Here is a 26639-nt window from a genome sequence, read left to right on the forward strand (position 1 = left end):
CACCTGCTAACTGACGGCAGTTGTTGATGTCCCCCGGTGTACAATCCCTGGTCCCATGTTTACATGTGAAAGCTGCTGCTATTGCGACACTGCCTTGACCTCTCCTTGTTTTTCACTTCTAGGGAGGAGGAGCCGAAGGAGGCCCCCACCCCAACCACCACCGGCATGAGGTCCCGTCTGCAGAAACTGGCCCAGCAGAGGAATTACTGGGATGCAGAAGGTAGCAACACTTGCTTGCATTTTGACACAATGGGCTTTTTTGGCTCGACTTACTTGATGACTTGATGAATGGGGTGATTCAGTATTAGTGACGTGACTGGTTTAACGAGGTCAAAAAGATAGCAGAATTAGAACTGAACAATATTTTTTAATTCTTGTTGATATCACAATATGAAAGAATGCATCATCCATCATTGCAATGGTTTCAAGATGTGTGTCTTTTAGATTTATTTTTAAAATACACACTATAAATTAGAGAAAAGGATGAGATGAGTCAGACTGACTTGCTTCATTCAAGCCAAGAAAGACTGTGCTTAATGATACAAGGAGATTGGTCATCTCATAGAAATCCAGTAGGGGGCAGTGTAATGCCGTAGTCCCAGGCTAGCCTAGCAGCTGAATATAATTCCTATACTACAAGTCAAGAGTTTTATTTGTCACGGCATACAAGTATACAATGAAATGCGGGTGGTCTACTACCACTGTTGAAGAGGTTTTTGGTAAACCACATGAAAGAGAGAGGTGATTTTTAAACAAAAAGTTTGACATTAATAATTATATTCCATAATATCTGCACAGTATGTTTGGTCAATATTGTGCAGCCTTACAGAGAATGTTTATACAACCTACTGTATATTTGACTACCCTTTTGTAGGTACCTCTGACGATGCTCTGCCCTGCAACCCCCCATCCCCGGTGAGGACTACGAGACAGGTGGACGTTACCCCTGTTGCCGCGCCAACCGCATCCTCTGTGGCCCCGGTGGGGAGGAAAGGCCGCCTGGCCAACCTCGCCGCCACCATTTGTTCCTGGGAGGATGACCTAAGCCACACGACCGTCCCCAATGCCAATGCAAAAGACCAGCCGGGCACCGCCTGTGGCCCCTCATCAGCCAATAGAGGCATCGGCTGTGGCCCCTCGCCAGGCTATAAAAGCACAGCCTGTGGCCCCTCATCAGGCTATAGAGGCATCGCTGGTGCTGCTGCTCCTACTGGCACAAAAGCGCCTGCTGCAGACAGCAAGCCCACAACCATCTCCAATCAGGTGAGTTTGTAGATTAATTCCTTATTATTGTTATTTGTGTTCAGCAGTATGACATTTTATTTGATTGTAACGCCTACCAATTCCAGTGTATTTGTATTCGTTTTTATTTACCAGTGAATTGATTTTGTTTCAACAGGCCGTCTATGCTCCCGCCAAGGCCAGCAGAGTGTTTCCGCCGAGCCCCCAGAAAGCTGACGTCCCTGAGGTCAGAGTGGCGGTTCATGTAGGAAGAGGCGGGTTGTCCTCCCCGGTAGCCAGTCCCCAGAAGATCTCCACCCAGGGACGAGCCTTTCCCTCCGGCCCCCCCTCTGCGGCAGCCCCCATGCCTCAGAGCCCCCTTAAGAGCCAGGCTCTTCCCAGGGGCCCCGACTTCAGCGCCAGCCCCAAAAAGCCAGACCTCCAGGCCAAGCCTGCCGCCTCTGGCCCCTCCGTCCTACAGAACAGAGAGAAGTTTGTCACCAAGGACACGACACCGCTGCAGCAAAGAGCCACTGCAGGAGCCCCAGGTCAGACAAAACACAGACGACTGATCATCACACTGAAATGATTATTTTGTATATTTTGCCGAGAGTCAAAGTCAACTTTATTGTCAGTTTTCCATTTGGGCAAGACATACAGGAAATGTTTATTGTGTTCCCCCATTCCCACAGTCTATATATATATATATATAAGATCTCTAGACAATATAAAACACAAAAGTAACAGGTCTATATACAGGACTGCGAGATATGTACAATAAACAGTAGCTAAAATGGAATGAATGAAATAAAATTAGCTCAGTGAAAAGCTCCAAAGAGTCTGTAAGGAAAGGGGTCCGAATAGATGGTGTTTGGTCGTAATACAAAATCTGAATCCATAGGAATTGTTTTTTCTCTTAATGAGAATAACAAGCCTGATGTGCTAGTGTAAACAGCATGCAGTAGTTTAGAAGGGAAAACTAATTTTACATGGTGAGCCTCCGACTGACGTGTGCACACAATGTTTTTGTCTGAATATCATACGTTGCTACTAGGGGTGTAAATATTTGACCCCACTTCGATTCAATTACGATTCTTCAGGCAACGATTCAATGCATCATGAAATCTCTTCATTTGACCACGATTCGATACATTTTCGATCAGTTAATTCCCCCCAAATGTTGAATACACAAATGTGGCTGGGGGAACTGATGGCATGAATGGACTATAGGTAAAAAAAAAAATATATTCTAATAGATTCTAACATTTTTAAATCGATGCAGTTGAATCATCACCATAGGATCGATGCAGTGTTAGTTTGTTACTAGGGATGGGTACCGAACCGAATTAAGGGTACTGACCGAATCACGTCGGTACTACCGTGTACCGATTCACGTGAGATCCGCCGGTGCCACATTTCGGTACTGTAAAAAAATAAAAATGTGTTACACTTTACAAAGCTAGATGCAGACAACGCTCGCTGCAATATTATATATTATATACCGTATATATTAACATATTGTTCTAAATAAATAATAATAATTTTTTTTATTTTGATTTCTTTTTACGACTGAGGTAGGTAGATTACATCTTTAGAGACTAAAGTACAGAAAAAAGGTACCGTTTCAAATGTGAAAGGTACCCAACCCTAATTGTTACACCCCTGGTTGCTACGCTAAGCTATGACGTTACGACATTCCTCGCATGCTTCCCCCTCTGTGACCCGACTCCTCGTGTTTGGTTATCTGGTATTCACTATGGGTTGTAACTTGTTTGTATTCTCCGCAGTTGTCAAGTCCTTCATGGATCGCTTCGGGGAGAGGTGCCAGGAGCGCTCCAACCAGAGCTCTCCTTCGGCCCAGGCCAAGACCCCCACCGCCGTGACCCCCAGCACCAGGCTGGCCCAGGACCGGCTCAGAGTAGCCCAGGCTGCCAGCACCACCACCACCGCCGACCTGACCCAGAGACAGAAACTGGTGGGTTGATGTTGGAGATAGTTGGTGTTAATTTAAGTGTTAGACTGATGAGTGAAATAACATTTAAATATACAGGGGCAAAGAAGAAATAAAATACCCCACCTCATGAAGCTAATAATACTACTTCCAAATTCACAGGGACATAAAATCTAAATCGTATGAGAGAATTACCGGTACTCTTTGATATCTGAATTCAGTAATGCCTTACAAATTAAATATTCTAATCAATTGGGCGCTCCAGTAGCACACCACATAGCGCGCTGAGTCACGAAGCGGTTGCCCCGGGTTCGTTTCCCAGACCCGGTGGCCATATGTCGCATGTCTTCCCCTCTTTTCCTCCCGTTTCACCCTCTCCTCTGTCGGTCCTGCATGGCCAGAAAAAGCTGAAAATGCTATAAATATTTTAATCAATCTATTAGGGGTGGGAATTGCCAGAGACCTCACGATACGATACTATCGCGATACATGCGTCACGATACGATGGTATCGCGATACTAAATATATCGCGATACGCTGAGTATTGTGATTAAAAAAAAATTGTTAATAAAATTTTATTTATTACCTTTTTTCAACTGCAAAGTAAAACTGTCAACATGTTTTATCTAATAAAATTAAGTTCAGTCTGTTCATCTCACTTCAATAATTTTTATTGCAGAACATGGTATTTTCTCAAGCAGACGGATGTAAACCACTGTAATCTGTGTTGCATGTACCTGACAAACTGAACTGTTTGTATTACAGTCATATTCCAATTTAACTGAATGCATGCGTGTGTGGACTACTGTACTATTACAGGTATTGAAATGAACAATGCAACTTCCTTATACAAATTTCTTTTCATGAATAATTAAATATCGATACTTGGCGCCACGCAAAGTATCGCGATACTACTACGTATCGAATTTTCCCCCCACCGCTACAATCTATGTATAATCTAGTGGTAGTAATCTAGTGTAATATACCATGCAACATTATAGTATATGAAATGGACATGCGGTGAAGTATAAGCAAATTGCCCCATTTTTTCTTTTTTCAAAAACAGGAGCGCGAATCAGAGCTGGCTCAGATCCGCAATCGTTTCCAAAAGGGGACCAACATGTGGAAGAATATGAGCGAGGCGACAGGCGCCAAGGAAGTCCTCCAGACTAAGGTTTGTTAACGAGGTTGAATATTTGGATGCATAGATATAATAAATTTGGCACTACGAATCGCTCACATTAAACATTTAGGTAGACAAAACAAACCATGAATAAGAATAACAAAATTGCCTAAGAATAAGGAATAAAATAAGCCTAAGAATAACATAATAATAATAAACTACGGTCCTGGATTCACACTTCACATTCACATTTCCTCTTATGTATGTACAATCTAATATAAAATATACAGTAAAAAATACAGAGATCTACATTAAGTTTACAGTAAGTGTAATATTGACAATGTTGTTTTAAATGTAAATGTCCAGGAAGATGGTTCTGTCACTCTGTGCTCAGTGATGCAGTGAGGCACAGAGATGCATTGTAACGTCTGATGGCTGTCAGAATGAAGGACTTCCTATGCCGTTCAGTGCTACATTTTGGGAGTGTTAGTCTAGCACTCGACATGCTCCTCCTGTCAGCCAAGTCTGTATAGTGGGTCTAAAGGAGAGTCACAGCAGACTGGTTGTGTTGGTCATGTGTTCATACTCTCCACCACTGGCTTCTCAGGAGCAGGTTGAACAACCCCTGGAACAGGAAGTTGTCCAGTCTCAGTCAGACGAAGAGCCAACAGCGCCGTCTGTTGGAAGCCTCCGTGCAACCACCATCTCTACTCCTGCAGGTACTTAAGATTATACTACTACTATATTGCCCTGGGTAATTAAGAATCTGTTTCTTCAACTGGTGCACTGCACAGAGAAACACACACATAATAGGCATTTCACCAGAGATGTCAGAGTGCAGGTTTAGCCATTTGCTGAACATGTAGGGGTTCAGTGTCTTGCTCGGGACACACCGACACGTTGGCTAACGCAGGGATCGAACGTGCGACCCTCCAGGCTATGTGACTAGGCTACCCGGTTGGCGGTTGCCCCCTTTACACCTTTGCGTAAACTGTCAAGCATGGGTTTCTTGAATATTGGATCATCAATATTAGAATCTTGAATCTCAAAATATGATGTCACATCATTCAATTGTTAATTTGTAGGAATTGGATCTGTGGCCACACCTCCAGCCTTGACCTCCAGTCCCCTGAGGAGAGTTGACTTGGACTTGACTGTGGAGAAACCGTCAGAGGAGGAGTCTCCAGAGGAGGAGTCTCCAGAGGAGGAGTCTCCAGAGGAGGAGTCTCCAGAGGAGGAGTCTCCAGAGGAGGAGTCTCCAGAGGAGGAGTCTCCAGAGGAGGAGTCCCCGGAGGAGAAGTCCCGGGAGGTCGAGATGAACGTCGACCAGTCCATCACCTCCGACGTCATCAACGAGCTGTTCAACGGGGTCCTGGACCAGAGTGACGACGACGAGGAGGACGAAGAGGAAGATCCACTGAATATCTCCTCCATGTCCCTCCTCACCCCGATGGCCGAGACAGTGGCCTCTGTCATCAAGAGCCCAGAGAGGAGGATGATGGTGGGTATCACTGTAAACGTCCAAATGTGCCGACTTGTAACAAAATGGCCGTGTCGGTGCAATTAATCAAATAATGATTTGCTTAGTTAGTTACTGACTAATATTTAAGGCAGAAGCTGGATATATCACGAAAGTTTACAAAGTAAAAAAAATCTGACTTTTTTATTGGCTTAAAAAAACAATCAATGCCTCCCTACAACTAATCACCCTTCTATCTTACTGAGATGTTACTCTGGTCCACACCATACACTGATCAAGCATGTGATTCCTTCTGCCCTTTTTCAGACCTCTACTCCAGCCAGCTCCTTCCTAGAGAAGCGCAAGTCTCCAGACAGTGTGCCCAGACCCAGTAAGTTCCAGCGGGCTCGCGTGTCCCGGGCTGGCTCCACCGAAGCCTTGGACAACGACCTCAAACTGCTTTACAGGTAAATGGATCTCTGCCTCACTGGACTGTCAGCAACTTATCCAGGGTGTCCGCGGATCCTTAAAAAGTCTTAAAAGGTCTTAAATTTGTTTATCAATAATTAAGGCCTTAGTTTGTCTTAAAATGTCTTAAATCCATTTTCAGAGGTCTTAAAAATGCCATAGAAAGGAAAGATAAAATGCCATGTCATCTTATGTTTTATTATGAAATCTGGGGGAAAACGGTTAACGGGAGATAAAGTTTGACTTTTCATTGACCGTGTTGTAGAATCACGCAGACCGGAATGGGGCGGAACCAACACAACTCCTTGTGTAATGTGTTGGCCGGGGAACCATTTCAGCAACGGAGTCTAGCTAACGTTAGCAAGGCGAAGCGATAACGCTAACGTTACGTTACGTTTCGTTTAGTTTAGCATATGCACTCGTTAATATGGGAAAGTGCCAATTTAACGAGAACTGGCTCGACAATCCACTGTTTGCGCGATGGTTGGTCCCAGTCAAATACCATCACAAGCCCCGCTGCAACAAAAAAAAGAGGCGTCGCACATGCTGAGCGCTCTGCAAAAACCGCCTGCAAACTACTATTTCGCATTTATTTTCGGCCCCTGCCTCCACACCAGCTGCGCCATCTCAGGTAGGACTATAACATCTGCACCAACAGAAGTCCGGATAACATTCGGCTCCACGCCAAAGCTTGAAGCTGAGGTCTTAACTTGAAAATAATCTATTCACGGATGTAAACAAGGACACGTTTGTGTTTATGTTCGATGAGAGCTTCACCCAGACACCCACTATGTATTTCTTCCTCCCACCCACCCCCTCCTAATGACATACAGTATCCTCCCATGTATGTTAGGATCTATGGGTAACAGTACTGTATATTTGCATATCGTATATGTCACAAATGTAACGGTACAGTACTATATACCTGTATGTCCCTATGCCATAAATGTCATGTATGTTGAGTGTCATAAATGTCACTATGAATTGAAAATGGGGGACCCTGATGTAAACAAGACAAACTTCTTTCTCTGGTCTGCATCCCCTTAACAATTGTGTGTATTGAGCCGTACTGTATTGTACCCATTCTGCAATCTGTTAAACAAAGTATTCATTCATTCAACCAAAACCACAAAAACAAAACAACTGGATGAATGAATGAAAACTTTATTTAACAGATTGCAGAATGGGTACAATACAGTACGGCTCAATACACACAATTGTTAAGGGGATGCAGACCAGAGAAAGACGTGTGTCTTGTTTACATCAGGGTCCCCCATTTTCAATTATAGTGACATGACATTTATGACATACTCAACATACATGACATCATGACATTAATGGCATAGGGACATACATGACATACAGGTATACTATATAGTACTGTAGTGTTACAATTGTGACATATACGATATGCAAATATACAGTACTGTTACCCAGAGATCCTAACAGAAAATATATACATATGATGGGGAGGAGACTGTACATTAGGAGGGGGGGGGGGGGGTTTGGACATTTACGGTGCCCAGTTTCTAATTGCAGCCTCCCGTAGGTGCTCTTTAAGAGCGGTTTTGAATGTGGGCAGGGGTAAAGTGGGTTTTAGGAGTGAGGTTAAGCAGTAGTCTGACCAGTTTGTTTTGTGATGTTTGTAATCTTGTTTTTAGGGCCTTTGAGGTGCTTTGGTACCATGAGGTGCAAGCATAGTCGTAGTACCCTTGAATGAGTGCTCCTGTTAGTCTTCAGGGTATTCTTGTTTACCAGAGAGGAGATCCGGCACAAGAATCTTGTTTGTTGGTTGACTTTTTTGATACCCTGGGGAGGGTGGTAATAGTTATGTGTTCTGACAGTGGCTGCTTGGCCCCTGGTATATTTTGTATAGCTATATTTGCTATTTATGTTTGGTCACCCCTTTGTTGAAATTCATCCAATCCAGTTACTCCTTTAAGTTCAAGATTTTTAAGTTTCCAAGTTATGTTTTAATAAACATCTTTGGACCAATGTGTCCCTAAACTTAAACTAATTGGTGTCGTTGCATGATTTTTGTTATTGTGAAATTGGTATTAAATTTAATTCTGAGTGGCATTAAAAAGTCTTAAAAAGCATTAAATCTGACTGGGCTAAACCTGCAGATACCCTGAGTAGTCTGACCAGTTTGTTTTGTGATGTTTGTAATCTTGTTTTTAGGGCCTTTGAGGTGCTTTGGTACCATGAGGTGCAAGCATAGTCGTAGTACCCTTGAATGAGTGCTCCTGTTAGAGTCTTCAGGGTATTCTTGTTTACCAGAGAGGAGATCCGGCACAAGAATCTTGTTTGTTTGTTTGACTTTTTTGATACCCTGGGGAGGGTGGTAATAGTTATGTGTTCTGACAGTGGCTGCTTGGCCCCTGGTATATTTTGTATAGCTATATTTGCTATTTATGTTTGGTCACCCCTTTGTTGAAATTCATCCAATCCAGTTACTCCTTTAAGTTCAAGATTTTTACGTTTCCAAGTTATGTTTTAATAAACATCTTTGGACCAATGTGTCCCTAAACTTAAACTAATTGGTGTCGTTGCATGATTTTTGTTATTGTGAAATTGGTATTAAATTTAATTCTGAGTGGCATTAAAAAGTCTTAAAAAGCATTAAATCTGACTGGGCTAAACCTGCAGATACCCTGTTATCCTTTGCCTCAATCAGACAAACTATGGTGGCTACTCCTAAATGTGCCAAGAGTTAATGCAGACCTAGGTCTCCAATGTCTGCGATGTTTTACAAGGCCTTGTTTGATCAATTAAAATTATACATTATTAGCCTGCTATAAGGATATCTTTTATTGATCCCTCACAGGGAAATTCCAGTGACATACACATACAGCTCATCGTCTCATTAAACAATCATCATCTCACAATCATTACATTTTTAATAAAAAAATTACTTTTACTAATTACCGGTACTACACAAAGTGATCAAAAATGCAAAAAAACACACTAACACATCAAGTGCCAGTCAGAAGGGGGCACTGTGGGCAGTCTGTGTCAGTGCTATGTTCAATGGGGAGAATGGCGTGTTTGCCGTGCTAAAAACTATATTTTATATTATAGCTATGGATCTAATAACGTCGTCGATTGTCAGTGGGTTTCTTCCCGTCAACATGCAAAAAACAGAAAATAATTTCATACATGCATTTCCGTTTTATACCGTGGTGAATATGAGTATAGTTGTAGAGTGATCCTGTTTAATCCCAGGGAACTCCTCTCAAACAGCCCTTTAGTGAAATCCACTTATAACATTGCCATTTTTCGATCGAATCATCCTGAAATCAACGCTAGATTATCGGTATTATGTTTCCTCATGCATGCACGAAAGGGGACGGGGGGAAAACCGTCCCTCCGTGCGTCTATCGCAGCCAACGGCACGCACACACACACACACACACACAGTCTGCAATCGCGGGGGGGGGAAATCATCGGATCAATGCAAGATTGGTAACAGGCGGCGGTGTTGGTCGTCTGCGATCTCAGACACATTCAGGACAGCATGCACAAGGTGCCTCGATAGATTATGAATGGCAATAGCGAATAAAATAAATAACGAAACAGAAACGTAGATCTACGTTTTTTGGCACTCACCGGTCGGGCCACAGAAACGTAGATCTACGTGAACGGCAGTCAATGTATTAAATAACTACAATAATATTAATTAATAATTAGTTGTACAGCCACAAAACCTTTTAGCAGTTTTATTTTCAAATGGTGGATATCTTGTTCTTGGAATCAACCTCCTCGCATCGTTCCACATTGTGTTGCAGTATTGATGCGTACAGGTCCACCAGGGTGAAGGAGAGTGAGCGTCCCAGTGTGAAGCAGGTGATGGTGAGGAACGAGGACGTGGCCGGCAGGCTGGAGGAGGCCAGGGGCCACAGCCACACCAGTATCAAACAGAAGATGAAGGTCAGACATAAAGATTAAATTCTAGGTCAAGGGTCCACTTAAAGTAACTGCCTTGTAACGGTATGTGTTTTTGTGATGGGGTGTAACAGTGGTGGCACACATTTTCTGAATGCTGTCTGCGGTCCCCAAATTAGAATAAGATTACACATGCTTCTCATCCCAGTCATCAAGTGTCTTGACTGTAGAACTATCACCTTTTCAAAAGAATTTTGAGTTTTTGTATCTATACGATTTGGTTTGGATAATTTGTAGTCACACAACGCCTGTCTGCTCTTAGAGAGAAAGGGATAGAAACAGAGCTCTGACCGCAGAGGGCAGACAGAATAGGCTACAAAGATTTAGTTTTGGGCAACATTTCTGGCCACATAGCCCCCCCCCCCATCCAACAAGAGACATTTGCCCCCCTGTCATGGGACAACAATTATGTATTCTGTTAACGTAATAGTGAAATCTGAATTTTTCTCCATATAGATTCTGACCAACGATATGAACCTGCAGCAGACTATCATCCACCAGGCGAGCCAAGCCCTCAACTGCTGCACAGACCAGGAGCACGGGAAAGGCTCCCAAGTGGAGGCAGAGGCTGAGAGGCTCCTGCTGATTGCAAGTAAGTCTTAACACCCAGTACACCTAGGCCATGGGAATCAATGAGCCACCATAAACATCTTGATCACCTATGTTCAATTGTTGGTTAAGGTTGTGAGGCTAATTAGGCTAAACCTGCCGTTTTATAACACTAGCCAGTAGCTTTACTTTGTTATTGTTGTTACACAGAAAGACTAGGGATGCTCGATATTGGCTTTTTTACCGATACCGATATTCCGATATTGTCCAACTCTTAATTTCCGATACCGATATCAACCGATATCAACCGATACCGATATATGCAGGGTTTCCCCGTCCAAAAAACTGAATAATTTCAGGTAACTAATAATTTCACTGGATATATATATAACAAATATTGTTATTTTTTTTATTTTTTTTAAACCGATACCGATATTTTCCGATATCACATTTTACTGCCGATATCGGCCGATAATATCGGACATCCCTAAGAAAGACCATTGTTTGTGTGACTGGTGATGACCTTACTCTTGTTGTGTCTCTCCATGATAGAATACATGTAGGGGAAGTGCTGGACTCTTAACTAGTCCGTTGCTAAAAAATACCTTTTTGTCACCCCCCCCCCCTGCAGCCGAGAAGAGGGGGGCTCTGAAGACTGAGTTGGAGCGTCTGAAGGGAGGGGGTCCCGGCCAGAGGAAAGGTGAAGCCCAGGATGACGTGGGCGTCTCTGCCTCCAAGGGCTCCCTCTCCCTGCTGGAGCTGCGCCTGCCTCTCAAGGCAGACTTTGTCTGCTCCACCGCCAACAAGCCTGGTAGGTCCTCCTGCCCATAGATATATAACACTAGATGGCTCAAGGCGGAGTCTCCCGCGTACTTCACCGGTGGCCATCTTGTGAGGGTGGACTACTGCTTTAAGGTGATGATCTGCACAAACAAAAATTCTCTTAACTCGCTGAAATCTTGACTGATTTACAAACTGTTTGGTTTATTACAAACGTTATTAACGTTGCTATGATTCCTGCTTGGAAGTATTAGTTTTATAAAAAAATTAAAATAAAAATGTCATATCAAAGTCCATTGTAAGTATGCTGTATGATAACTACATCTCTGACGTTTTTAACAAACCAAACGGTTGAAGATTGAGCAAGCTATGGTTATTTCAATAGTACATGCACCATAGACATGCATGTTATGAGTGGGCGTGCTCCACCCTCGCAAGATGGCCGCCATGTGGCAACGTCGGTCTCTGTTGGGTAAGCCATCTAGTGTTATATATCTATGCTCCTGCCTACTTATCACACTGGTTTCCTACAGAAAGCATAGAAAATGTATTTAATAATTTCCAGGTTTTAAAGATGGGGAATTGTGTGTGCGCTTTTGGGGGGGGGGGGGGGGGGGGGAGGAGGAAGGAAGAGTGGGGAAGTATTGTTGTTCAGCGATCATTTGACATTAATATTTATTATTATGAGGAATATTCCTCAGCTATATTGATAGTGATATGGCCCCTTATTGGCAATCATACAGTACAGTAACCATCGGTATACCTACTGAACAAACCTTCAAATCCAGTGAAGAATAAATTAAATTGGAAAATGGCATTCAAAATGGAACGTGTTGCAACCCTGAAATTTGCATAGTCTATTTCAGCGACTGAACCAGTGTTTGTCTCCTGCTCACCCTCTTCTCGGTTATTCCAGACTCTGCCAACCATTATTTTTTCATCATGATCCGGGCGGGAGCGGAGAACACAGTGGCTACTCCTCTCTCCGGCACGCACGGCCTCAGTGGAGACGCCCTGACCTTCAGCACCAAGTTCACCATGTAAGTCAACGTCCTCTGCTCGCACCTAAGACCCTGGATGGGTTATGTGTTTTTACTAAACCCTTCTCCTCTCTTTTCAGGTCAGAGGTTTCCAATGACTTTGAAGTTGCTATTGAGGTCTATTACCTGGTGAGTTTAATCAGGATTTCATTTTTCCATTAATAACATTGGTCATATTAATTTCACATATGTTCTTGGAAGAGTTTGATTTGTAGATGGCAAGTAAGCTTTTTAGAGGTTTATTTATTCTTAACTCAAATTAAATGCCAGTTTATTTGCTTGAACAAAATGTGCCGCTGCCATTATAAAATACCAGTACATTTTGTCTGTCTTTGAACCAATTCACTCTAATAATTATTAACGACTCCTTCAGGTGCAGAAGCGAGAGCTGGCAAATGAGAAGAAGAAGAAGAAACCCAGCAAATCGATGGTAACTTCCTCCTTTTTATTGATGGGGGGGGGGGGGGGTGGGTGACATTTTCCCAAAGTTGTGGTACATGTTATAAATGAAATGATCTGTGTTCAGATGGTTTGGAAGCAGGTTCACGAGGCCCATGACTTGTGGACGTCGGTATGGACTGTTATTTTTCAGTGTCAAATACCACCTTGGTTGGTGGGTGGGTTGTGTCTGCACTGAGCAGGTGGATAGGTTGTCACTTGTTTCCTTCGGTCATGGCTAGGGATGGGTACCGTTCACATTTGAACCGATACGGTACCGGTACCTGTGAATCGATACCGGTACCCAACGGTACCTATTTTTCGGTACTTTAGTCTCTAAAAATGTAATCTACCTACCTCAGTCGTTAAAAAAAAATCCAAACTTCAAATAACTACACTTTCGACCATTTTTGGCTTGCCATTGCCCCGACTGCTTTGTTGTTGAATCACGTCAAATCCTAGGTAAGCGTATATTGTGCGTGTGAACGTTGACATGAAAAGAAAAAAGGTTAATAAAAAAGATTTTACGGTATCTCGCATGAATCAATACTCTGTAGTACCGACGTGTTTCGGTAAGTACCTTTTTAAAAGTACCAAATTCCGTACCCATCCCTAGTCATGGCGTGCTTTATCGGGGGGTGTGTCTTGGATGGGGATGTGGTAGGGATTGATGTGTGGGGTGTTCGGGGGACTGACTGTTGCGGGGGGTTCACATGCCTTCGAGTGATATTCTACTATTGTACTTATTTTATGCATATTCTTAAATCTGCACGTTTACATTGCATTACTTTTATTGTCTTTTAGTTTTTATACCTATTATGTCTGAAATGTATGCAATTTTTTATTTAGTCAATTTGTGTGCTGATTTTATGCCTATGTTCATTTTATACTAATTGCTGTGGTGCACTCTGGACTGCGGTCCATGTGTGAAGAGTACTATATAGATAGTTATTAATATTTATTATTGTTATATTGTAGAAATGTGTGCATTGAAGTGTCTGTGGAGTCTCGACTACATTGAAAATGAGGGTGACCTCAATTGTAATTTCGAGAATAAATAAACTAATAAAGGTTGATGATGATGACTTTGGTTTGAAGAGTCGGTGGCACCACTGTATAGCCCTGTTGTCTTCCTCACCGCACACTGAATAGTCCGAGGTGGATAACAAGTTTTTATTCACAGCATTCAGTTGTTTAGGTTCTGAATTGGACACATTATGTTCCTGTCTGTGGATTACGTTTTACCATTTATTTATTTTCTAGGCCATCACTCCAAAGAGATTCCTTGCCATCACCGTAAGCCATGCACATTTTTACTTTCTTCTGCACAATTTTGCACTCTTAAAATGTTACAGTAATTCATGTAAGATCAGACAAATTTTGATGAATTTGCACTTGTGTATGTGTGAATTATATTATACCATTCCAATTTGTATATCCGTCTTTTCTTTTCTTGCAGAAGAGTAGCCAAACCCCAGGTAAGCCAGAATACAAAACCTGTAGCAGCTTGTGCATTGTGCAACGTGTTTGTGGATATGTATTGTGCTGCATTTGTTATACTTAAAAACAATAAAAAACCCAAATCTGAGCCCTGCCTTGTTGTCCCATCTGCCAGTGGATAGTATGCACTGCAGGTTTCACCGCCTATAATTGGTTTGCTCTTTTGCAGTCGTGGCCAGTCCTGGGGGCCCCAATGCCATTCGCACCAGTAACTTCGCCCTTGTCGGATCCCACAGGCTAACTCTCTCCTCTATTGGGAAAAACAAATTTGTCTTGGAGAAGGTAACCAGAATTTATTCATCACAAGTGCTTTGTAAATGTCTTTTTGAATCTATATATATATATATATATATATATATATATATATATATATATATATATATATATATATATATTTTTAACACACTTTTACATAGAGGGTGTGAAACCCTCAGGCCATGTTACAATTTAAATTCTTGAGGCAACGATTCTGTATTTGGCAATATCCTGACATTTTGCCATGACCTTGATGATTCAGTAACACATGGTCAGTTATGATTATATTGTGATCCAGCAAACATCATGTTTGTATCAACTAGTCAAAAAGACATACAGCTAAATTAAGGTTTTATTCCGGTTACATTTACATGAAACACAGCCTTCTTTAAATCCCCTATTGAATTAAGATACATTGATAATCCAAATCAATATGGTGCATTGCATCGACCGAATTGGATCGTTGCCTTTTAGAACACATTGACTCTCATCGAATCCTCATCAATTCACCCTGTCTTTGAAAAACGCCACCAGCCGACGGTTTACCTCTGCACGCTCAATGAATGACTGGCTGGCCTCGCAGCAGACCCATATCTGCATACTGTATAGACATTGTCCCGTCAGGAGACTTGGGACACGGTAGCCTCTTTTTGTTCTCCTTGCATGTGCTGCCTCTTGCCACGCTTTCGCTCACAGTCCTCGTTTCTCTCTTTTAGATCAGAACATGTGAAGGAATTGAAAGGGAGCTTCTCAGTGACATGTTTCAGAACAAGGTCTCTACTTTGCCCCATGGCCAGTGGCCACTTTAAATGTCTGTTGTAACCTGTGTGTGGGGAACGGGTGTGAGGACAATGTGGCACTAACAAATTTTAATCTGATTGCAAGTCAGTTACTGTTGTAAGAAAATTCAAGTTGTGCTGGATTGAGTTTTTGTTTTATTTTTGCAGCAAACCGGCTTTTTCGCCATGTTATGTCCTTCCACCAATTTAACATTCCTTACCAGAGCAGACTACCGTTATTGAGCCAGACTAACCACGTTCCGCCAATGCATCCAAACAGTTCTGAGTGGAATTGTTAACATTTTATAAATGTTCTTTATTTGATGGTATTCAATGCTGTGGTGGTCTCTGTAGGTGCCCTTCCTGTGTCCTCTAGAGGGCCACATCTACCTGAAGATGCAGTGTGAGGTGGGCTCCAACGTGCAGGAGAGGGGCTTCCTGGTGAGTGATTCACTCGGATTGGATCGATATCAAAAGTCACATTGAACACATTTAATTTAGAACGGACTTGGACAGCCCATGTATTTGCAGTCGTAAAAGTCAATCCAAATCACTTGGGAGTGTGAATGTGATATATGACAAGAAAGTACTCGACCTCTACTGTATTTTAACTGAATGAACACAACACTAATTTATTATCCTCCTTAGAGGAAATTAGTTTCTACAGCCTGTACATACACAAAACAATTAAGGAACATCAATCAGTCCAACACAAAAACACAACACAAGTCCATTACATATTATAATGCAGAGGGCACTGTACTGTAGTGGGATTTGTTTTGCAGGTCCGATCTGTATCTGGCTGAATGCTAGTAGAGTGAAGCACAAGTTCAGGGGGTGGCTGGGGTCGTGTGCTCTAACTTACCTTTAGATAATAACGTTTGAAATCATTTACTTTACGTTACTTTGACAACTTTAAATGGATTCATATGGTTCTTCGTCTGAGGTACTCATGTATGTTTATACACAGATTTTGAAGGATAGGACTTGGTGTAATATTTCTCCCTCCACACACGGAAATATTGCAAACAGTCCTAGTTTGGGCCTTCAACACTATTACAACATTTCCCCTGCAATTCCTCATCCATATGGTGCTTTTATCTATTGTTTTGTCAGACAATGTTTGAGGATGTCAGCGGGTTCGGCGCCTGGCACAGGAGGTGGTGCGTCCTGTCGGGTTACTGCATCTCCTACTGGACCTACCCTGATGACGAAAGACGCAAGGTAAAGCTCATTGTACCTGCCATGGCATACCGCTTAAAGGGAAACCTTGATACTTAATACTTATTATTAATAATCAGTAAATAATACTTAATTCATTTGTTACTTAGTTAGTCACTATAAATGTTGTATTTATTAATTGAATCCATGAATTACATACAGTACAGCAAGATACTTGTCACTTCAGGTGGGAATGTCTGCATTTTGTCCTTCCCTTTCCCTAAAATGAAACCAAGAGGCGCTACTAAATCAGTTTTTGCCAAGTAGTTTACACATACAGGGAATTTAATTTGGTCGTTTGGTGCGACATTAATAGACGGACAATTAAGGTAGAATAAAATGGAATATAAACTAAATGAAAATAGAAGTACAATAGAATATAATTATAAAAATAGGCCAGGGCTGGGCAATTGTGCATGAAAAAGTATCAACGGTGAAGTATGAAGAGTTTTGAGTGTACTGTATATACAAATATATATATAATTATTTTAAACCTTTTATTTGTAGCTTCTTGCTCTCTATTGGGTATTGTCAACTTATACTTACACTCATTTTTAACTACTTGCTATGTTGGTGATGGTAGACTACTAGACTTTGAGTTAATGCTTTTATAGCACTTATAAAGATATAAAGAAAACGTATAAATGTTAGAGAGTCATCAAGTGACTCTCTGGGTGTTTCTCAGAATGAAATTTAATAATAAAAAAAATTAACCTACATTACGAATAATATGTATTTAATAATATTTGTTTAGCACTTTTCAAAACGACAGTCACAAAGTATTTCACAAGATATGTGAAAGTTGGTATTGTTAGAAAATGGTCATTGACCGTTATCGGCCTCCATCTCCTCTCCTGGCCATCTCTGCGTTGTATTTTGTTTTGTATTTATTGAGGCAATCATTAGGTGGAATTCGCACTCCCACGTGCTTCCTGGCTGAAAACACTCTTCTTCCCTGTTCCATTGGAAACAAAACGTTGAAAGTCTGTGTCTTTGAGGATAGTATATTCACCATGAACAAAGGTTCTCATACAGAATGAAATTAATTGAAAGTCTTTAAAAGATTTGGCTCAAACAAGGGACCAAACACGTTTTGCAATTACCGTACTTTTCGGACTATAAGCCGCGGCTTTTCCCCCCATTTTTCGACCCTGCGGCTTATATAACGGTGCGGCTTATATGTGACTCGACGTGACCAAACCCGAAAATGTAAAAATCTAAATATTGCTTTTTTGACTGCATTGAAATTGTAACTGAGGGGTACAATTCCCTGACTGTATTGAGAGTATGGTATCATTAAACCACTACTTAGTTATGTACTTTAATTACTGGCCATACAGTACACGGTATATATGGTGAACACCCACACAAGAACACGGCTTAACAAAGAGTCATATTTAGAAGTATTTATTATCAGAGCAGCAACAATAGGTTACAAGATTGAGAATTATTAATTGCGCTTATATGGCGAAGAACACTTAAGTAGGTCAAGAGCGTAAGTCCATGAGCATATTAAGATGGGTATAATTAATACCACCTGTAGTTGAGCTTATAGGACTAGATATTACAATCCCTTAGATAATCAGCACTTTTTTTTGAATGGGGTAGTGGTAAAAGCTTCACTGGGGTCTTCAGGTGGGCACCCTCCTTCATTGGTGTTTCGTTGACAGGCCCACGACACCTCCGAAGGGCTCAACGGCAACACCTGGCGTCCCAGGTGTGCCCCCCTCTGCTTTTACCCCTCGATGATCATTTTGCAGCCCAGTTGGGGTCCTTTCTCTTAATCCATAGCCATCTGCTGCTTCGTTCGGCAGCCTCTGACAGTGTTTTGACAGCTTGTCGGAATGCCTGTCCTCGCACTCCCATCCCCTTAAGAAGCTTGGTTGTGGACATGGCAACAAATCCTCTAGAACCAACCTCCACCGGAAGCACCTGGGCACGCCAGCCGTGTTGTTCTGCCTCGGCTGCTATGTCGGAGTACTTCAGTCGTTTACGTTCATATGCTTCACCAACTGCAGCCTCCCATGGTACAGTTAGTTCCACAATGAATACAGACTTCTGGGAGGTTGACCACAAGACCAGGTCCGGCCTGAGGTTAGTTGTAATTATCTCAGGCGGAAAGATTAGTTTCTGGTCCAAGTCCACCTGCATTCTCCAGTCCCGGGCAGTGTCCAGGAGGGTTGCCTCCACTCTTGCAGATGGCTTTGCTGGGAGCTGTCCTGCTCTTACAAAAGAAGTGGTGTTTGAGTGTCTAGGCATTGGGGGAGGGAGGGCATTGTTGGTAGTTCTCCTTCCTTCCAGGGTGATTGCCAGTTGTCTTAGGACCTGGTTGTGTCTCCAGGTGTAGCGCCCTTGGGACAAACTGGTTTTGCAGCCGGTGAGGATGTGCCTCAGTGTTGCGGGGGTTTGGCAAAGCGCACAAGAAGGCATGTAGCATAAGAATTACATAAGGCACACTCGTAGTCAGCTGGAGATACTAGGGGGTTCCCTCCGGTTGTAAGCCAGCAGGGGAGAGGAATGGTCGGGAGCAAAGTCTGGATCAACGAGGAATAAAGAGACTCCAGATACAGGAGACGGTGCAATAATCCTTTGGTCCGTAGACAAAGCAACAGCTATACTCCGGTATGCATTGCAGCATGGATGAAAGCTAGCCAGCCTCTGTGGGTCCTAGAGGCGGGCTCGACTGTGCTCCTCACAGGGTAGATCCCACACAGCAGTGGGGTAGACGGTTCTCTGCTCCAGCAGCCACAGTACCAAAGCAATATAATCCAGCCGGAAAAGGCTCTGCATTCGTCGGTGTAGGTTCTCCGGTGTACATATCCAACGGTTCTCGTCTAGGACTCCTCGGATGGCGGCACAAGGTTAGGCCGCCCAGCCTGGATAAGTGCACTAGCTCTGTACGACGAACCGGTGGTAATGCTGGTCACTGTAGAACGGTAGCCGCACGATACACTATAAATAATAGACTATTACTTTACAATAGAATAAGTCGAACTTGACGATACAGCGTTAAACTCTGACACTTTAGCTATCAATTCGCACGCGGTTCTCAAGGCTCTATTTAGGGGTTAAAGGGCCCACTTCACGGCACGTTGTATCGTGGTGAAGGCTTCAACGTTTTGGTCTAAGTCACTTTTAGGCTAAGTGCTTCTGTATCCACCTGCGACGTATTTATACGTAAGGTGAATAATCTAGTGCCAACCTCAGTTCTGTCTCGTATTACTGCGCAAACCTGGACATGTTGAGACATGTCTTGGCGGTGGCTTTGAACTCGACATTGGGGGTATGGTCGTTGGCGCCTAGGGGTCGCTGTCCAATAGGAGAACGAATATTATGGTCTGGCCTGTACCTAGGTAAAGGGATATTCCGTGTATATGTACAAAGAATATACAAGGGTTATCAGACGATATACAAATATTATACAATATATCTCCAGTAATAAATATATATATTCGGTTTAATCTGACCCTTTGTAACAGAAATGTTATTTATCTGTTCCCTTATTTGCTAAACTTAATACAACTTGTAAATGAGTTAATTCTTGTTATTTGTCCGACAGTATTGTGTCCCAATGCTAATTACATATGGTAATTAAACATTAAAACACCTGTGGCTTATAGTCGAGTGCGGCTTATATATGTACACATCATTCAATTTAGCTGCTGCGGCTTATAGTCAGGTGCGGCTTATAGTGCGAAAAGTACGGTATGTTACAACAATGTGGAATGCCCTACCCACAGCCGTAAAATAATGTGAATCCCTACCCTCCTTAAAATCGCTCTCAAAGAGCACCTACGGGAGGCTGCAATTCGAAACTGGCCCCGGTAAATGTCCAAATGCAGCCACAGTACCAAAGCAATATAATCCAGCCGGAAAAGGCTCTGCATTCGTCGGTGTAGGTTCTCCGGTGTACATATCCAACGGTTCTCGTCTAGGACTCCTCGGATGGCGGCACGAGGTTAGGCCGCCCAGCCTGGATAAGTGCACTAGCTCTGTACGACGAACCGGTGGTAATGCTGGTCACTGTAGAACGGTAGCCGCACGATACACTATAAATAATAGACTATTACTTTACAATAGAATAAGTCGAACTTGACGATACAGCGTTAAACTCTGACACTTTAGCTATCAATTCGCACGCGGTTCTCAAGGCTCTATTTAGGGGCAAAAGGGGCCCACTTCACGGCACGTTGTATCGTGGTGAAGGCTTCAACGTTTTGGTCTAAGTCACTTTTAGGCTAAGTGCTTCTGTATCCACCTGCGACGTATTTATACGTAAGGTGAATAATCTAGTGCCAACCTCAGTTCTGTCTCGTATTACTGCGCAAACCTGGACATGTTGAGACATCTCTTGGCGGTGGCTTTGAACTCGACATTGGGGGTATGGTCGTTGGCGCCTAGGGGTCGCTGTCCAATAGGAGAACGAATATTATGGTCTGGCCTGTACCTAGGTAAAGGGATATTCCGTGTATATGTACAAAGAATATACAAGGGATATCAGACGATATACAAATATTATACAATATATCTCAAGTAATAAATATATATATTCGGTTTAACTTCCGGTTTAGCTGCAATATGTAGCGCACGCAATTGGTTACAGCTCCGCTCCCGTTATCGTTAATTTCGTTTAAAAACCTTATTTGGACAATACCAAAAGAGATTAGACCACATCGTATGTATTGATAAGACCCTCTACTAACTATATCAAAAAGACAACATGGATAAGGATAAGAGAAAGGGTGGAAGGAAACAAGACACAGCAATTCTAACGGCGCCGATTGAAACACGCTCAAGGAAAATAACAGGCGACGCTGTGGCAGATCCGTTGGGGACAAGCCCCGACGCGGGGAATATAGAGGAGAATACACAGGGACCAAGGACAACTGGCCCCGAGATGGAGACAATAGATGACAACATAACAGGAACATCAGAAAAAAGTACTGTGAAGGAAAAAGCAGGCGATTTTGAGAAGATAATAGCAAAAACATCCATCGGATCCCTCACTGCTCCAATAACATCAACTGACACAAGCAGTTCAGTTGCACAGCCCGACTTCAACTCTCTGACTATCCTGATAAAAGAACAGATGGTCGCTTTCAAAGCACACGTAGAAGAACAGATGGTCGCACACGCTGAACACATCGATACTAAATTCGAAGAGGTTATGAGAGCGGTCGCTTTGCAGTCCGTGCGAATCACGACAGTGGAGATTTCGGTGACAGAAAACACAAAAGCAGCCAAAGCGAACGAAGGTGGCTTGACAGAGATGGGAGAAGAGATGGAAAGAGCTAAAGAGGAATATCGGAGGGAAATAAAATTGCTTAAAAACGAAGTGATGGAGAGGCAACTAGAAACCCATCGTTACCACAGGCGGAATAACATCCGCATTGTGGGGCTTGATGAAGCAGTGAACTGCGAAGACATCAACTTTCCAAAAGAGTTATCAACGATTTTGGAAAACTCCGATCCAAACAAAGTGCCAGAAGTGGAACAAGTTTACAGAATTGGTTCCCAGGGGCAAAGTATCAACGGGCCGAGAGTCATCATTGTCACTCTGCGGAAAACTACAACAAGGGATGACATCATCAAATATGCTCGCAACCAACGTGGGAAGCTGAAGTATGGTGATAAACCAATATTTATCTACGAAGATTTGAGCAGAGAGGCCATCATCCGACGTCAACCATACAAAGATGTGATGCAAAAGCTGTACAAAGCCGGCTACAAGCCAAGGCTAGCATATCCGGCGCTGTTATCATTCTTGGGCAATAACGGCCGCAGGTCAGGTCCATATACACCCTTTGAAGCTGAGGATTTCCTGAATCAAAATGCAGCAAATAACCCAAAGCATGACGAAAATGCCGGAATCAGTTAAGCCTCTCTCTAAATATATACCAGTGTTGGAATGACTTTATTGTGTTCATCAATGAGGTCATTCCACCAGTGTTGGAATGACATTGTTGTGTTCATCAAAGTAGCAAACGATATGCAAGTCGTCTATAACAAAGTGTACTGTGTATAATACGATTCATAATACATTATAATTTCAGTCTCTGGTCTCTGAGGGGACAAATAAATATCAATGCAAAAAGATCTATCTGGAATATTCTGGGTTTATCGCTCAAATGCCCTGGGTCTCTTAGATCATTCTGGAATGTAAAATAGTCTAGGCACTAGTATATTCTACAACCTTCTAGAATATAAGGCACCATGACAACGAAGCATACAACTCTAACAATAACATTCGGTGTGCATACACATAGCAGATAATAAATTAAATGAAGTGCAATCAGTCCTTAATAATACTTTAAAATTAACCACACATAAACGTATGAGCACAGCAAGGTTATTCTAACAATTTAAGTAATCACTCCATTAAAGGCACATTGAAGCGCTAAAAGGCGCTGCTTTTCTATCTTATCTAATCAGTTAAATCGGTTCTAGTGGCTTCTCCACGTTGATAATTATTTATCTCTTATTCCTTATCTATATCTTTCCATTGATTTTTATTTTATTTAATTTTTTCTTCTCATTACTCTATATTTTTTAAATATATTTTAACTTACATTGTTCTTTTCCAATGTTCTTCACATTAAGGTGTCAATATTACTCTATATTTTTTAAATATATTTTAACTTACATTATTCTTTTCCAATGTTCTTCACATTAAGGTGTCAATATTGCTCTACAATCTTTTCCTTTTTTTCCCCCCCACACGTTGGTGGAGGGTTCAAAGGAATATGTCGATAAAGGTTTATTCTCTTTTTTTTATTTTATTTTTTATTTTTATCTTTAGGTTATTTATCACAATACTTCATTACAGTAAGGGAAGGTGCAAGACCAAAAGCGACATTCTATTGCAATAGAATGGAAATGTTAGATCCTATGGCAATGAGCATAGGAAAATTAGGATTACAATGCTCAGTTTGGGCAATCCGGTGGACCATGGGAGAAAGTCTATCGCGGAGGATGTGTTCTTGGAACACAGGCATGTTCGACTTTCTGGGTGAGGGGAAAATAGGGGATTTTTATTTGTATATATATATGTTTTTAAGCTCAGCTCTCAACGGGACCTCATTAATTGGATGTGCATCTATTGTAGCTTCATACTCCAGAAACATTACCAAAAACTACACGAAAACATGCATAGACTATGGCTAGTTTGAATATAATGGTATGGAACACCGGTGGGATAAACAAACAACACAAGCGCAAAAGCGTGCTTACACTGATGAAAAAAGAACATGTGGACGTGGCTCTATTAAGCGAAACGCACATTTTAGAGGGAGACATAAATACGTTAGCGGATAACATATACCATAATATTAGTCACTCTTCTTTTGCTACGAGAACTAGAGGGGTAGCCATAGTCGTCAGACGCAAATTAAATATCGAATTGAAAGGGGTATGGTCGGATGCTGAGGGGCGCATAACTATAGCTAGGATTATACACAATAACAGGAAAATTGCATTGGCAGCGGTATATGCCCCGAATTTGTACGAAGTGGGTTTCTTCACTTCACTAACAGGAGAAATGTTAAACCATCCCGAGTACTCATATATAATAGGTGCGGATTTTAATGCCATTTGGAACCCAAGGATGGACAAAACTTACCTTTCCTTCTCCAGCGAACAAAAGAATTCATCTAAAGCATTAAAAGATTGGTCGAAATCAACAGGAGTAACTGATTTATGGCGTTCACTTAACCCCATGACCCGCAAGTACTCCTGTCGTTCGGCGAGACACAACACACTATCCAGAATTGATTACGTCTTTGCATCCCCGAGAATATTTGATAAATATGAAGTGGAAATGACACCCAATGCGCTATCAGATCACTGCTACTTAATCCTGAAAGCAACATTTGGTACACTATCTACCCGGGCCCCAAGATGGCGTTTTAATTCGATGCTGCTTAACAACAAGGAATTCATTACACAAATTAAAGAAGCTCTCACAGTATTCCTACAAGATAATGCTAACTCGGTGCAAGATCCCAGAATATTATGGATGTCGGTAAAGAATATGATCAAGGATTTCTCGGATAGATTTACCTCCATATTGCGCAAAAATCAAAACACAAAACTGTCTGAAATGGAAACGCTTTACTCAACGCTTTTTAATTCTTTAAAATACAACAACTCTACTAGACTAGATAACCAAGTTAACATTCTAAAGACAGAGATCAAAGCAATGTACAGACAAAAATCGGAATTGCAAATACGCAGCACTAGACAACAGCAGTACTTCCAAGGTTCTAAACCTAGTCACCTATTAGCCATGCGACTAAGAATTAATGCAAAATTTGCAGATATAACTGCCATTAGGAAACAACAAGCTCTAGTAACAGAACCCAAAATAATAAACGATACATTCAAAGAATTCTACTCCGATTTATATAACTCAGAAACGACCTTTGATCAAGACAAATTAGACACATATCTTAATCAAATTACTCTCCCTAAACTTACGGATGAAGACGCTAAACAGTTAGAAGTACCGATCACATTAGAAGAACTCAAGAAGGCCATATCCGGAATGAAAAACGGCAAAGCTCCGGGAATTGACGGTATCCCATCAGAAATGTACATTTCTTGCTGGGACATATTTGGACCCTTATTACTAAATATGATCTTATACTCAGTCAAAGAGGGAAGCTTCATTGAACACCAAAATACCGCACTCATTTCAGTTCTTCACAAAAAAGACAAAGACCCCACTGAGTGCGGTAGTTACCGTCCTTTAAGCCTCCTCGGAACCGATGTCAAACTGTACTCTAAGATATTAGCCATCAGATTGCAAAAGCATATGACGTCTTTAGTTCATCCGGACCAAACAGGCTTCATAAAAGGTCGCCTGATCAATGATAACATAAGGCGAATACTGCACGTACTAGATACAGACAAAGAGGACATCACACCTAAGGCGATACTATCCCTGGATGCTATGAAAGCATTTGACAGGTTGGAATGGTCGTTTCTATGGGCAGTATTGGAAAGGATGGGGTTAGGAAAAGGTTTCATTGATATGATTAAAGTACTATACAAGGACCCATCGGCCAGGATTACAACAGGCACATTCATCTCCGATATCTTTCCGGTATCACGCTCAGCCAGACAAGGTTGCCCTCTTAGTCCCGGACTATTCGATCTATCATTAGAACCTTTAGCACAATTTATAAGACAATCCCAACACATAGAACCAATAGTAATCAAGGGCACACATCATAAAATTAGTTTATATGCGGACGACGTAATATTGTTCATGCAAAACCCCAACAACACATTGCCGCTTATACTCAAGTTGATAGAGAACTTTGGTGATTTATCGGGATTTAAAATAAATTGGCCTAAGTCGGCTTTTCTTCCTCTTAACACCAGTGCAAAAAAAGAGACAACCCTCCCAGGTGCGATACCCATGGTCAAACATTTCAGATGCTTGGGTGTGGAAATATTTCCCACCATAAGACAAACGGTGAAGCACAATTACACAAAAATACAGAACAAAATCAAGGACGACCTGGACAGGTGGGCAAAACTTAAAAACTCAGTACAGGCAAGGGTATCAATAGTTAAGATGGATGTATTACCAAGAATCAATTTCTTCAGCTCAATGCTTCCGTTACCTCCTCCAGAGGGCTACTGGAAAAGATTACAAACCTCCACATACAAATTTATTTGGAATAACAAACCACCTCGCATAAAAAGATCCACCGCACAGAGAAATAAAGCAGACGGTGGCATGGCAGTCCCAGATTTTTTACAATATTTTAATGCCTTCACATTAAGACCATTGAAGAAGATATGGTTTGACCCCGAGGCTTTGGTATCTTGGAGAAAATTAGAAGAAAACATAGTAGCCCCACAGAGATTGAAAGACATAGCATACACTAAACTTTCAATCAAG

The 26639-nt window shown here is 41.9% G+C and overlaps 1 protein-coding gene across 4 annotated transcripts in view; it reads left to right on the forward strand.

Moving 5' to 3' along the window:
* The window catches only part of anln (anillin, actin binding protein), a 43307-nt gene that overhangs the window by 12314 nt on the left and 4354 nt on the right, over nucleotides 1–26639 (forward strand). The window contains exons 4-24 of one of the 4 annotated variants that reach the window (XM_084312790.1): nucleotides 123–220; nucleotides 875–1263; nucleotides 1400–1769; nucleotides 3009–3196; nucleotides 4239–4346; nucleotides 4903–5014; nucleotides 5381–5464; nucleotides 5525–5796; nucleotides 6082–6221; nucleotides 10011–10152; nucleotides 10624–10759; nucleotides 11348–11527; nucleotides 12413–12536; nucleotides 12617–12665; nucleotides 12910–12966; nucleotides 14238–14270; nucleotides 14434–14452; nucleotides 14644–14756; nucleotides 15446–15502; nucleotides 15863–15949; nucleotides 16625–16732. In XM_084312790.1, coding sequence (XP_084168916.1) covers nucleotides 123–220; nucleotides 875–1263; nucleotides 1400–1769; nucleotides 3009–3196; nucleotides 4239–4346; nucleotides 4903–5014; nucleotides 5381–5464; nucleotides 5525–5796; nucleotides 6082–6221; nucleotides 10011–10152; nucleotides 10624–10759; nucleotides 11348–11527; nucleotides 12413–12536; nucleotides 12617–12665; nucleotides 12910–12966; nucleotides 14238–14270; nucleotides 14434–14452; nucleotides 14644–14756; nucleotides 15446–15502; nucleotides 15863–15949; nucleotides 16625–16732 — 2866 coding nt within the window. Of the gene's footprint in view, nucleotides 1–122; nucleotides 221–874; nucleotides 1264–1399; nucleotides 1770–3008; nucleotides 3197–4238; nucleotides 4347–4902; nucleotides 5015–5380; nucleotides 5797–6081; nucleotides 6222–10010; nucleotides 10153–10623; nucleotides 10760–11347; nucleotides 11528–12412; nucleotides 12537–12616; nucleotides 12666–12909; nucleotides 12967–14237; nucleotides 14271–14433; nucleotides 14453–14643; nucleotides 14757–15445; nucleotides 15503–15862; nucleotides 15950–16624; nucleotides 16733–26639 lie in introns of all 4 variants that reach the window. The other 3 variants (XM_084312787.1, XM_084312788.1, XM_084312789.1) reach the window with 3 other exon arrangements.

This window comes from Notolepis coatsorum, assembly GCF_963971535.1.
Source record: "Notolepis coatsorum genome assembly, chromosome: 4".
Classification (NCBI taxonomy): domain Eukaryota; kingdom Metazoa; phylum Chordata; class Actinopteri; order Aulopiformes; family Paralepididae; genus Notolepis; species Notolepis coatsorum.